This window comes from Crocodylus porosus, unplaced genomic scaffold, assembly GCF_001723895.1.
Source record: "Crocodylus porosus isolate Cpor-Errol unplaced genomic scaffold, CroPor_comp1, whole genome shotgun sequence".
In the NCBI taxonomy this organism is placed as follows: domain Eukaryota; kingdom Metazoa; phylum Chordata; order Crocodylia; family Crocodylidae; genus Crocodylus; species Crocodylus porosus.
In genome coordinates this window covers 68,413,046-68,427,271 of record NW_017728909.1, presented here as the reverse complement: position 1 = coordinate 68,427,271, position 14,226 = coordinate 68,413,046, and the positions used below count along the sequence as shown (strand labels likewise).

Genomic DNA, 14,226 nt, shown 5'->3' with positions numbered 1-14,226 from the left:
GATACTTAGACTGTACTTATAAAGCACAGGCAACCTTCATTCTGACACTGCCACACTTTTGAGTGTCTGATTTGCAAACCTAATCTGTTAAATGTTCAGTTCCTTCATTTTTAAGGGAACCACACTGTCACTGCTGCCAGGTGGAACTTCCCACCTTACCTCTGTTTTTGGGAGATGCCATGTAGGGTCAGACCAGGAGACAGCTGGGGAGCAGAGGGGACATCTCTGCTGCAGTCTGACCTAACGTTTGGGGGGGGGGAGGAGGAGGAGGAGGAGGAGGAGGAGGGCAGCATGAGGCTGCTGCTCAGGATACAGTTAGCCTGCTCCTGCCTCTGTGCTTCCCAGTAGGTAAGGAGCATCCTCTGGGATTCACGCTGCAAGGCAAAGGTGAGAGGGCCCATGTCCATTCTGCAATGAAATGGAAGGGTTCCCTTTGTCCAAGTCCACAGACGGTGCCACTAAATTCAGGGGACCTCGGAGTTGAAAACAGTTGAAAACCACTGGCCTAGATGTTAAAAAAATTTTTTGCTTTTATTTCTTCCTTACAAACTTTGCCATAAGGGGTCACTCACTCACTGCAAAAGTTTTAATAGTTCACATTGTAAAACTGTGAAATAGACAAGTTAATAAGACAGGATGAAAACAGTGGCCTGTAGAAACTGTCGGTGGAAAAACCCGCGTAACACAGCCATCCCTTGGTGACAATCATCCTGTCTCAAACTGTGTTCTCAGCAAGAAAAGAATGCTATAATGACTTGACCAGTGCAAGAACCAGATCCAAATTTGGCAGCTTTGCTTTAGAGCATAAAGCAAATCTTTCTGCAAACACGTAAGCCCTGCTTGTGCATTCAGTGATGTCACTGAATTTCTTGCACTGTTGATGTGAATATACTAGAACAAATACTGCGGATGACAGCTTTTGAGATTAAAAAAAAACAGGGCATCCATCACAGCAGGGATGGAGAAAGGATGGTGTTAAAGAAGACGGTGTTGGCAGGCAACAGGAAGATTAAAGACCTTGTGTGGAATAGAGAATGTGTTGTCAGGTACCCAGAGGTGGTCCCCAGTGGCACACACAGAATACACCTAGTTTGTTTTCCAATTCACCAGCTCATTAGGATCCTCTCTCCTTCACCTGGACAGTCTGGAGGGCTTTAAAAAACTGAAGGATCTGGTGTCAGAGAGAAGTTGGACCTTATTAATGTTAGTATTGATCTGCTTCAGATAAAAGTCAGGAAAGCCTAGTTTAGAGGGATGCATGGCCCATTCCACACCAAAGATACAGTATAAACGAACCCTGGAAATTATGCAATAATTATGTACACAATATCTGCAGTTGCTAAACAGCATTCATATGAGGTGTGCATTTTGCAACTTCCGTAGCACACTGTTTTTAGTCTCTTTAAGCACTTAAAACAAGATCACTGTCCCCTGATGCTTGGAAACCCCCCCCAGTGTATTACTTTCAACCTGCCAGGTTCAAAACAATGGAACACAATGTGCAACCTAAATGCAAGAGTACGAAGTATTCAAGCACAAACTTAAATTGCAGCATTCGCTCCCCTGCAGCTTAAGTAAGTCTTTGTAGGGCTTTATGGTTGTTTCATGATGTGTTGTTCTGGTATGAATAATTCATAAAACTGAGGGGATATCAAAGCTGTGTGGAACAGACAGAGATACATGAGCCTCTGAGTCTACAGAAGTCTAGTTTTGGTAAAACCCTCAGAACAGCTCACACCTCTGTAAATTTATTTAAAGAGTTGTACTGTGAGGTCAGGTAGAAGTTCTTTTGGGATCCTTAACAGCAGTCCCCCAAAGCAGGAAAGATTGCACCTTTTGATGAGGCAAGTAGCAGAGATCTGAGGAATAAAAAGCCACCCTGCATAGCAGATATCCACTCCCTCCCCCCGCCCAATAATATTAATTTGTAAAGGTGAATCTAAAAGTTGTATAAAAGCTATGGAGGAAAAGTACCAAAGCCAGGCATATTGAACTGAAGCCCCATTCATGCATACATACATGTTGGGTATATTTTAATCACATTTTGGGCCTATAGGCATCCATCTAATAAACATTTGTTCAAAATGGTCCACAAGAATATGTTCACTGGCTCCTGTGGCTCACCACAGCCACACAACTCCCAATGGAAAAAGAACCGTACAATGCTACAAGACAAGAGAAGAAACAAAGGTAGCAGCAATGCCATGGCTACTCTAGTGATTGTCTAAAATATGACCAGATGATGCCAGGAAATGGAGAGAAGACAACAAATGAAGCCTCTGATGGCTCTTGCCAATCAGATCCAAGGGATGATTCTAGAGGAGCACCGATACATTGGTCCCATATCAGACTGGCACTGATATAAGGAAAATTGACTGTATCGGCAATCAGGTTTTTTTGGCTGATAGTGCCACTGATAAATGCCCCGTGCAGGCACAGGCGCAGGCGCAGCACAGCACAGCACAGCACAGCACACAGATCAATACTGGCGAGGAGTGCAGTCCAACAGTGTGGAGAGCACCCAGGTCCAGCTGGTAAGTGTGTTGTAAGGGGGGAGGGGAGGGGCAGATCAAGACCCCCAGCAGTGAGGGAGGGGCTGGGGCTGGCACAGGAGCTGCACAGCTGGGGCAGAGCCAGGGGGGAGGGGTGGCTTTTGCTGCTATGTGCATCCCTGGGAGAGGCATAGATTCATAGATTGTTAGGGGCTGGAAGGGACCTCACAGATCATTGGGTCCAGCCTCCTCCCCTGGCTCTAGGCAGGAAGACAACTGGGGTCAAGTGACCCCAGCCAGGTGGCTGTCCAGTCTGCTCTTGAAAACCTCCAGAGCAGGTGCTTGCACCACCACAGGAGGGAGTTTATTCCAGTCTGGTCACCCTGACTGTGAAGGTTTTTCCTGGTATTAAGCCTGAAGTGACCATCCAGGAGTTTGTATCCAACCGTCCTGGTCTTCCTCGGGGGTGCCCTAATGAACATTTCTTCACCGAGCTCCTGATCCACTCCTCTGATATAGCGGTAAGCTGCTATCAAGTCCCCTCTCAACCTTCTCTTCTTTAGGCTAAAGAGGCCCAGATCCCTCAGCCTTTCCTCATATGGCTTGCCTTGCAAGTCCCTGATCATACGGGTGGCTCTTCTCTGGACCCTCTCAAGTATTTCCATGTCCTTACTGAAGTGCAGTGCCCAGAACTGGATGCAGTACTCCAGTTGCGGTCTCACCAGTGCTGAGTACAGCGGGAGTACCACTTCCTTAGTTTTACACAGGGTGCACTGGTTGATGCATGCCAGCATGTTATTTGTCCTGCTGACTACCGCCTAGCACAGAGGGCTCATATTCATGCAATGGTCAGTCATTACCCCTAGGTCCCTTTTGGCCATGGTGCAAGTCAGGCTGTCACCACTGAACCTATATGTATGTTGAGGGTTGTTTGGCCATGGATGGAGCACCTTACACTTGGAAGTGTTAAACTTCATCTGGTTCCGGTCTGCCCTACTCTCTAGTCTGTCCAGGTCTGCCTGTATCTGCAACCTATCTGCTGGCATGACCACACTGCCCCATAACTTGGTGTCATCTACGAACTTGGCCAGCGAGCTTTTCACTCCCCCATCCAAATCATTGATATAGATGTTGAAAAGTCCAAGCACAAACTCCTGAGAAACACCACTGGCCACTTTCCGCCGAGATGACAGATACATTCATGAGAACTCTCTGGGTCCTACTCTGCAGCCAGTTTTCCACCCACTAAACCATTGAGCAGCTGAGCCCACAATCTTCCAGTTTTCCTACAAGGATATCGTGGAGTACTAGATCAAAAGCCTTTTGGAAGTCTAGGTATATAATGTCTACCACATGTCCCGTGTTCAGGTGGTGAGAGGTCTGGTCATAGAAGGAGATGAGATTGGTAAAACAAGAACTACCCACAACAAAGCCATGCTGACTGTCATTCAGAATCTTACTTTCTGTGAGCATGTCACACATAGAGACTTTAATGAGCTTTTCCAGGATTTTCCCTGGGATGGAGGTTAGGCTGACTGGCCTATAGTTGCCCAGGTCCTCCTTCTTCCTCTCCTTGAAGATGGGCACAAAGTTGGCCCTCTTCCAATCCTCAGGGACTTCCCCTGTGCACCACGAATTCTGAAAGAGTTTCGCCAGGTCCGTGATGACCTCAGCCAGCTCTTCATGACTTCGTGATGAAGTCCATCCAATCCTGCTGACTTATAAATGTCTAGCTTTTCTAGTTGGTTTTGCACCCACTCAGCATCCACAGTGGGGAGGCTGCCATTTCCAGCATGCCCCCTATGAGTCTTATCTTACTTGTCTTTCCCCTTGAAATACCAAAGCAAAATGGGCATTCAAGAGTTCAGTTTTGTTCTGAAAGTCGGTTACCAGCTGCCCCAAGGTGTTAAGCAAGGATCCCACACTTCCATTTGTTTTCCTTCTACTGCCTACATACCTAAAGAAGGACTTCTTATTGTCCTTGACTCCTGTGGCGTACCTAAACTCAGTCACTGCCTTGGCTTTCCTGATCATCTCCCTTGGCCAAGACCAAGTCTAGGAGAACATTACCTCTGGTTGGATCTTGCACTTCCTGGGTCAGAAAAAGCTCCTTGATCACAGTCAGGAAACTGCATGAACAATCTTACCTAGCCAAATGTTCCTCCCAATCTATATCTTGGTAATTGAAGTCACCCATGACAACCAAGTCCCTTGCATGTGCGGCCTGTCAGTTCTCTAGAGAATTTCAGATCCAGCTCCTCCCCTTGGTTTAGTGGCCTGTAGTAAATGCCTACAGGCATCTCAGGCTGCACTCAGGGCAGGCCGTGGCAGCACTGGGAGGGAGGGTTGGGCAGCTACAGTGACTTTTGGGGTGGCTGCTGTCCCTCCCATAGCTACCATCGCCTGTCCTGAGCGTAGCCTGGCCCAGCCCCAACTGGGAAGAGCTTGGTGCTGCCCTGGCCCCAGCCCACAGTGGCAGCCTGCCTTTGCCCCACACATAGATCTGGGGGCACACACACCTCATGCCCTCTCGGGGTGTGTGAAGTGGTGGGAGCCACCTCCCCACCCCGCGCTTCCCAGATGAGCCACTACCGGCTCCATCCTGTGCTCTGCCTCAGCTGTGCAGTGCTTGCCCCAGCTCCACTCCCTCCCTCACCATGGGGGCCTCGATCTACTCGCCTCCACACCGCTTCGCTCCTCCCACAACAGACTTACCAGCTGAATACTGCTCTCCATGCTGCCCAGCTGCATATTGGAATCAGATCGGTATCAGCCAATATGGCTCATTAAAAACTGGTCATCAGTATTGGCCCAAAAATTCTCTGTCGGTACACCCCTAGACAATTCCTTCCTGGCCTCAAACACAGCTGATCCCTTCAATCCAGGTTATATGAGCAACACTCAGCAGCCAGGGCACCTGAGGAGTATCCATTACATCACTCACCGTTACATAGCAAAAGACCAGAAGAACTGTGCAGTGTCACCGCCCATTATAGCCACATGAAAAACAAGCTTAAAAGGATTTTTGCGCATAGGAGAGAGACTTAATCCAGCCTAATGCTTCTTACCTTCTCCTTGCTCACCAAGCAGTGACCTTACCTTGTTTAACCACATCTTGGTAAACAATTGGTCTTTTCTCAAATGGCACTTAGTCACTTGAGCTGCAATGATAAGACAGAAATCTGCACGCTCTGCTCTCTGTAGTCCTCATACAGTGCAACTCATGGATGGGCCAGCACCAGGTCCACTTCAAGAGGCTGTGTCACCATGACATGAATCACATTAGCAACCGGACAGTTCTCTGAAGTGAGGCTCATAAATCTAGCTTAGTGCAAGAACAAGGAACTGTTGCAATTTACTGCATTCATCTATAAATTCTCATTAATTACTACAGTACAGGGCTTAATTGGAAAACTCCACTTAATCAAAACGCTTCCCACAGAACCAATTTGCACCTGATGGCATTTGATGGCAAGGACAGCTGCTTAATTGGGATGGTAATTTTGTTTAATTGGGACACCTTTAGGTGACTTAGTGGTACTTAGGCCTGTGCTCGTATCATTCTCATGCTAGTTTTGCCTGTTTGCTCCTCCAACAGTAGCGTGTCCTTGCCTCTTAAGGTGCTGTTACAGATAACCTTTAAAACATTTTAAATCTATGGAACATTATGCCTTCATAAAGTTAGAACAGCTTCAGAGCAGTCACAGGTTAATGCTTGATGCTGTCTCTGACCTGCACAACTGTGACTAGGCGGCCTGGTGAGCAGGAGCATGAAAAAAAGCCAGGCCTATATTCCTCTGTGCGGGGAGAAGGGCATGTAGCTCATAGGCGAAGGACCCACCACGTGGGCTGTGACTTCCACTCCACAGCTATCAGGACCCAGCTGAAGCCATGGGTGGGAAAAGAAAGTCTTGAAAAAAAAACCCAAAACTGTTTGAAGTGAGCAGGCAGAGGGAAGAAGTAAAGAAAACGTGTGAAAAAAAAAGACTAAAAAGAAAAAAAAAAAGACTAAAATCTTGCATGTATTTTACTGACTTGGGATTGGGTTGGGAGGAGGGGTTGAGTTAGTACTCACAGCAGGACAGAGATGATACCCAGCCGAGAATGGTTTCTATTCTCTTCACAGAGGTAGGTAGGAGTGCTGAATGCATAGAGGTGCTAGAGCAAGCAATAAACTAGTGAGCTGTACTTAGATGCTTAGAGTGGTTGGGGTGTGCTGGGGTCACAGTCCTTGGGGTAGAGGGGGTGTTAGCTTGGGGTCACCACCAACTCCTAGGCAATAGAGTTCAGGAGGGTTGAAAGTTTGCCTATGGAGCAAAACAGTGGGAATGATGCATCCTGGGATGCTGGAGGAATGGAAATAGAGCATTTTATTTTCCTGGAGCAGACTAACAATAACCTGGAATGACCTGGATAAAAGGGATCAGCGATAACTCTTACCTGAAGTGGCATACTTTTGAAACATCTACAGGTAGTTAGCATGGGTTAACACCTGTTAACATGTTTTAATTACCTTTATAATGGTTTAAAGGTAACTTGTAACTCTGCCCTTAAATTGCTCCTTGTGTATGGCCCACATGTAGTGGATTTCTTCTCTGAGCAGTCCGCCATCAGCTATGGAGAATGAGTGGCCTCTCATTCCTTCATCTCAGTGTCAGTAATGCAGTATCTTAAGCCTCCCAGAAGCCTTAAGAGACTAGTCTTTACTGGGATAAGCTAATAACTGCATTTCTGACAGCGCCTCGCCTTACTATGTTGTTAACTCTCAAAACACTTGGGGCTTCTTGTAAAGTGCCAGCTTTTAGAGCCGGGTAACCACAGGACACCTGTGTTTATATAACGTTTAGCTTTTATGAATATTGAGAAAAACTTAAAACACGAACCCACAAAACCTCTCCAAAATCCAATTTTTAAAGCTGGTCTTTGAAGGCCTGGAATTAGTAAAACTGGGCACATCTACACAATATGTTTTGTGTGGAGCTGACCATTTAGCTCTGCCATATTCTCAGCATCTACACATGCAGCCCTATTAGGGCACAGGAAACTAGTCAACTGTGCTTAGATTAGTACTTGTAAACACAAGTAATATCTGCCAGCAGCGTTCTTTAGCGCACAGCAGTGCACTGTAGATGCTGATGGGGCTGGCTAGGGTACAAGGGTGCTTCAGTGTGGGGGCTGCCTGCCAGCTAGCCCTGTACTGCAGCACCCTCGTGCCCCAGCCGGCCTGTCTACAGCACATTGAACCGAGTTGGAGCAGCCCTGTGTCGGCAGCCTCACTCCTTGAGTTGTCTGCCAGCTGGGGCTACTCCAACCTGGCTCCACATGTTGCTGACCTGGGTGCATGTTTAAATGCAGTACCTGGGAGCAATAAATACCAGTGTGATGTGCACTGAAGTTTATTGCATTCCATTAATTGCACATGTGAACACAGCCACAGCTAGTGGCTTTACTTTTAAGTCAGTTAACTGGGGTGATTTCTGTAACCAGGACAAAAGCATGCATCCCAATTAAAACAGTTCTGCTATATCATGTAAAATAACTGTTGCAAATCATTTAATGCAGCAGTGCTAATATTTTTAGCACCCTAAAATGGGCATGGGACAAGCCTGTGGGCTGGATTGGTACCCGTGTGCCAGGATTGGGCTCTGCACAGCCTTGGTCCTGGGGCCCTGCCCTGCCAACACACTCCAGGCTGCCTTCAATTGGCTCCCTATGGTGGGATGACGCTCTTGGGCCCCACCCCACTGTGCCAGGATTGGGCCCCAGAGCCCTATGAGCTGTGCGGGGCCACACTGTCTAGCTTGCAAGGCTCCTTTTAAAGCCAAAAATAGCAGCAAGGTAGCTGCTCTGTGCCCATAACTGTTGTTTCACCACACCCGTTGAACATAAGCTGTGGCAACATGCCAGGCCAGGAAAGCAACAGTGTCTTAAAGAAGAGAAAGGCAGAGCTGTACCATTTCTTGGGCAGCACACACCAGTACTGGTTCTGGCAGAAAACAGCTCGAGTCTTCAAGACATGCTGAAGAGTGCATGGATTATATGTCTTTGTAAATAATGCTGAACAAGTTTATCTTTACTTACATTTGCATTTAAACCATGTTCAGCTACGGCTACCACCATCAATATGCGATTATTAGTGTAAGGAAGGAGAGAGGACAACACAGGCTCTTCACTACATAATACATTTGCTTAGGGGTTAAAATTTGGCCTTAAAACCTTTTCTTCCCATACTAATGCTTTATAGGTACCAACAGCAAGTAGGAATCAATTCCTAGGCATTTAGCAAACAAAGTAGATCTTTAGTTTGTTTTGATATTTTAGTTTTAAGCTCTGTTCTCTTCCTGTATGCTGCCTCAAGTCTTTGCTGGGAAGGGCAGCATATAAATCACACAATAAATAATTAATTACTTGTAGTATTATGCTAGGAAAGGTGGGGTAGAACCTATTGGTATATAACCATCTGTAGATACTACATAGTTTTTATGATTGTCTGTCATATTCTTTCTCTATATTAAAACTTAATGGTGGCTTTCACCAAAAACTTATATAGCCCCATCAAATATTAGTTTCTAAGTAAAAACAAACAAGCAAACAAAACTCTGAAAAACTGCAGTGCGGAAAACAATGAAAACATTTGAAAGCTGCTGGGGTTTTTTCATGCATCTATTTTTCTTTTTATATCTATTTATCTCATTCTCTTATTTTTCTTATATATATATATATATATATATATCCCTCTCTCTATATAGAGAAAATATATATATAACACCCCAGCAGCTTTCACATGTTTTCATTGTTCTCTACACTGCAGCTTTCCAGTTGTATTTTTTTAACTTGCAAACTAATATTTAGGAATGTATTTCCACATATTGTGGCTTCCAACATTGGTGGCTCATAATCACTATAGTATGGAAACATATGGTATGGACATACATTTTAGCTGCTTTAAAAGGAGGAGGGAGAGCTGTTACCTGAGAGCAGCAGAAGCTGTTGTGATGTGTTGCATACATGATTTCATACCAACACCAAGTGAGCTAAACCACACTAGCTTTGACCTTGCAGGACGTTAGAGTCGGAGTGGTTCTGGCACACTTGCAGGCCTACCGAATCATGTATGCATAACTTGCATCGTAGCAGCCTGTACTGGGGTCTTTTAATGTTGATACCATTGCTTTATCTGTCTTTGCCCTTTTAGTTAAATATTAGAGGAATAAGACTGGCTTATCGTAGCATATTTTACAAGGTCTACTAGCTTACAGAAATAATGCACATTTTTCAGTATTTGTCCCAGATTGCCTTCTCATTTTTGTTAACATGTAAGTCTGGGAAGAGATCAAATGGTTAGTATTTTATTTAAGGAGATACTAACCCTCTTAACCTTTGTCCCAAGTGTGATATGGACACGCTGCAGGAAAACAACAGAACCTTACAACACGAGGGACAATTTGATTAGCTGGAGAAGTGATTTAGAATATGAAATGAATGTAAGCTCCCCTTGCTATGGTCTCAACAGTCAGATCGCTTTTTCTTTTTTTGAGGGAGGGAGGGAGAGAGAGAGAGAGAGAGAACATGTGTAGTTGTTGCAGGAAGAGGGACAAAGTTTAATCTGTCCAGGGAAAACTCCTAGACCCCTTTTCAGTAATAAGATCTATGGTTCCTCAACCATTTCTTTTCAAACAAGGAAGTTCCCCCTTTGGCATAAGCAAACGCTTGTTTTGTACATGCAATGATAATGATGAAAGCTGGTCCATGGAAAAGAGAGGGGGCCTTGTGAAAATATCTAGCCTCATCTATTTTAATGAGATGCTAGGGCTCACAAATGTAAGCACTAATATTCTGATATGTTTCTTTGCTAGTGGCTATGTTTTATCTGTGCAAAATTTGCATGAAGATGTGTCAAAGGGAGTCGCTTACCAACAATCTGAAAAGTGGAGAATGAAATAAGAACAGTGATCAAGCACCTCCATCAGAAAGGACTGATTCTCAAAGGAAATCTATTGGGACAGGGTAGGAAGTGCTGGCAAAGACTGGCTGTTTATATGACAAAGTAAAAATATTGGGCAGCTGACTGAGAATCAACCCTGATTAGAAGCTACAGTCAGAATGCCTTAGAGAAGCCACTGCACAAGAACAAGTTGGTCCAGTCCACAACCATGACCGGGGCATGAGAAAGGTGTAAGTAAGATGGGTGAGCAGAATGTCAACAGCTGATCAGAGCACACTGGAGACTTGACATTTGCAGGAAACTTAAACAAACAACCCTCCCCCCCCATGAGTAGACTTGGTGATCAGGTTGAGAGAATGCGTTTTGCACTTTGATCTAGAGACCAAGAAATAGCGCATGCAATGGAAGCACAACAGTCTCTACCTCCAGAGATGTTCAAGAATGTAGCATCAGATGATAAAGTGGTGGTCAAATTTTTGGGACAGTGGAGAGTATGACTATGACTGAATACCTCTCAACAGATAAGACCACTGTTAGTGTGTAGCATGCTAGTAAACTACTGCACTTGCAAAGAAGCTATTGAGAACAAGTGCTATTTAAAGGCAAGCTGAGGAATGGTGCTTCTCTAGGAAAATGAATTACCTCGCACATCCAAAGATGAAGCGACTAGAGCAACCAAATGTGGTTTTGAATTGCTTTTCCATCCACCAGATTTGGCTCTATCTGGCTCCTATATCACTTTTCCCAAGTTGAAAGAAATCTTCTGTACAAAGAGTTTCTGGAGAAAGGTGATTGCAATAATTAAGGACTTTCTGAATCCACAAGACAATAACTTCTACAAGACGAGCACAGCCAATTTGCAGCTGTCTTGAACCAGTTAGGACAAAAGACATCCATCAAGCCTCTTGATGACTAGATAATCTATACTGAAAAATAAACTGTTGAGCACAGATAATGTTTGCTTCGTGGTCAGACTAGAAACTTTCTGAATACCCTCATAAAAGTTCTTGCTTTTTAATCTCTGCCCATTAATTCATGTTTTAATAGGAGATTAATCCATGCCTGCAATCTTCAAACTTGACTAATAGATCCTGACAATGTCATGCATGTCACCCTTTTGAGAACTGATACATTCAGCAGAATTATCCAGCAGGTTATCAGCAAGTATAACAGTATGGGTAGTGATACTGCAAAAATGAGGACTATGCTGCATCAATAGTGAGGAAGTTGAGAGAAACAGAGAACATGAGTTCTACAAGTGAATTGCTACTACTTGCCTATGCTAACTAATTTGCATATGTAATTTGAGACACAGGTTTCCTCTTAGCTCTGATCATGTTTTATTAAAGTAAATACCCTGCAGATTTGATATACAGGCAAAATTCCTTTTTAAAAAGGTTTAAGCTTGACTTTATACACGTATGATAATTCTTAGTTTTGTTTTTTTAAAACCTGCTACATAAGAAAATATCTTCCAACTTCCATACAAAATAGCACTTTTTCTCTGCTGGTAGAAGACATTGATAAAATTTTTTAACTGTCAAGTGGTCTGTGTAACCGTTACAAAAGTTGTATACAAAAACGTTCAATGCAAAAATGCCAAAGTACACTCTGACAGCTAATGCTCTGCGAACACTTTATTACACAAATTACATTCAGCTTCTGAAAATAGTGTTCTAACAGTGATACCATCTAAAAATAAGACATCCCAAAGACACATCAAATCAGGAGGAAGGAAAAAAAATTAAATAGACTTTTTTCTTTCCTTCAATGCAATATTAATGTTAGTGATTTTAAAAAAATAGAAGAAGATTTAGCAGCTTTGTTTTCTTGTGGCACTGTATTTTCTCTGTACTGCAATAGGTTAAGGACATTGAAGAGGAAAGGCACAAAAGAAAGAAATTGGCAACTGAAATGTTACGGGGAAAATATTGTCAAAGTAAATAAATGGGACTTATTTACAAGTACAGAAAAGGTCCCAAAACCGAAATGAGAAAATACTACTACTTTAAATCAGTACTGCAATAAAAAGAGGATTGGTTTCTTTATTAAGATGTTCATGTAAAGACAACGGCACTGATATGAAACTTCCATACACTCCTCCACTTAAAAGAACAAAACTAAAACCAAACTAAAACCAAAAACATCCCAGTGTACAGCCCCACGTAGACTAGTACAGTTTACAATTAAATACACAAAATCTTAAACGTGCTAAAGGGAAAGGAATCTGGCATTCTTGGTAGAATTGTTTAATGGAGAAATCAAAGGCTGGTTTCAGGATGATGAAGTCACTGGTGGGGGCGGGGGTGCTGAATACTCTTCTTCTGAGTCAGTGCCATCATCTTCATCTTTTTCTTGATCACTTCCTTCGGTGCTAAGTCGGTCAAACCCTTTTCGACTGTAGCCTTTGCGACTTGCGAAGAAGTTCCCAAGATTAAGGCCCCCTGTACCTTTTCCTGTAGAAATGAAATACCTGACATAAGCTTCTCTCTACTGAATTTGGGGGGAAGATATCCCATCTAACCATTCACCACTTTAATAGCATTTATCCTTTTTTCTAAAACCAATTTCTACCATGCTGTTTTCAAAGGCCAATATACGTGAACCGTCTTGGGAAGGCAGGCACATGGACTGTGGTAGAAGAAGTTCTACCCTTAAAAAAATTGTTAGAGCCATTACTTAGTTAGGATTAAGCTATAATTTTTTGAGCAGGCTCCCTCGTGCTCCCACAGATTTACATATAATTAGCAACTACAGAGGTAGCACTTCACTTCATTCTCTGTGAAAAGAGAAAAGTTAGTATTACAGCAACTGGCTTCCCTGTAGGAATTATAGATCTTCAGTGGCCAGATGTCAACAAATGAAATGTGGTACAGAGGCAGGCCTTTATATAAATGTATAATGAAAAATAGAGGTGAGAAGCCGTGCTTCCGTGGCTTTTCGCACTGGGAAAATTCTCCAGGTGGAATTGAAATGCTCTCAGATTTGTTCCTGGACTGATTTTTATTTGAATAAAACCAAAGGTTTGGGACTGAAAAGGTCAAAAGCGTTTTGCATTTTGCTTACCTCGAAATCTGCCCAAGATTCTACCTGAACCTGAGTCAAGTTTGTGATCAGCATCAGCTGGAAAAAACAAGACACATTTCAAAATAAGCTTCAATAGTTCTATTATCCAATTAAATACCAGTGTGCATTGTCTGAACCACTCAAATTGATCAGTAATGTAGAGAAATAAAATTTATAATCACCCAGTTTTATGGTTAGTATGGAAGTATAACTTGATGAAATAACTGGCATCCAGTAAGTGCTCAGTCTGTGCCACTGTTGCTACGAGTAACTTAGCAGTTAAAAAAAATTAAACTGTCAGATCTGAGACTCTCTCTCAAGTGCTGGCTTGGAGAGAAGAGTTTTGTCACTGTGCCCGAGTTCCATTCCAACACATGGCAAGATGCATCATGACATCTGAAAATGCATGTGGTACAGTATGTTCCTGTTGTATGCTAGACATGTGGTAAATACTAGGGTTGTGCCAAGTTTCGGGTGCTGATTTGATCTGGATGAGATTCAGCTCAATTCGGCGGCCAAATCCGAATCAAATTGGGAGACCAATAAAAAGCTATGAATCGATTCAAAGCTCTCTGAATCAATACAGAAAAGATTCAGAGAGCTTCAGAGATTTGGGCAGTCCTCACTTCCTGCCGCAGGGAGCTGGAGCCAGACTCTGTGCTGGTGCATAGGGGGTGGGGGAAGGAGGGCTGCAAGACAGAGGAGGGGACTATGGGGGGGACC

The 14,226-nt window shown here is 43.7% G+C and overlaps 1 protein-coding gene and 1 long non-coding RNA gene across 9 annotated transcripts in view; one reads left to right on the top strand and one right to left on the bottom strand.

Moving 5' to 3' along the window:
* The first annotated feature begins 10,069 nt into the window (after window positions 1-10,069).
* On the top strand, window positions 10,070-12,360 carry LOC109308146. The gene is made up of 2 exons (XR_002100501.1): window positions 10,070-10,130; window positions 10,349-12,360. It is a non-coding gene; the product is annotated as an uncharacterized LOC109308146 (long non-coding RNA).
* PAM (peptidylglycine alpha-amidating monooxygenase) overlaps window positions 11,886-14,226 on the bottom strand; it is a 263,686-nt gene continuing 261,345 nt past the window's right edge. For all 8 annotated transcript variants that reach the window (XM_019532420.1, XM_019532419.1, XM_019532421.1 and 5 more), the window contains 2 exons: window positions 13,504-13,560; window positions 11,886-12,893 (listed from right to left, as the gene is read on the bottom strand). In XM_019532420.1, the coding sequence (XP_019387965.1) occupies window positions 12,712-12,893; window positions 13,504-13,560 (239 nt within the window). In that variant the 3' untranslated portion in view covers window positions 11,886-12,711. The remainder of the gene's footprint in view (window positions 12,894-13,503; window positions 13,561-14,226) is intronic.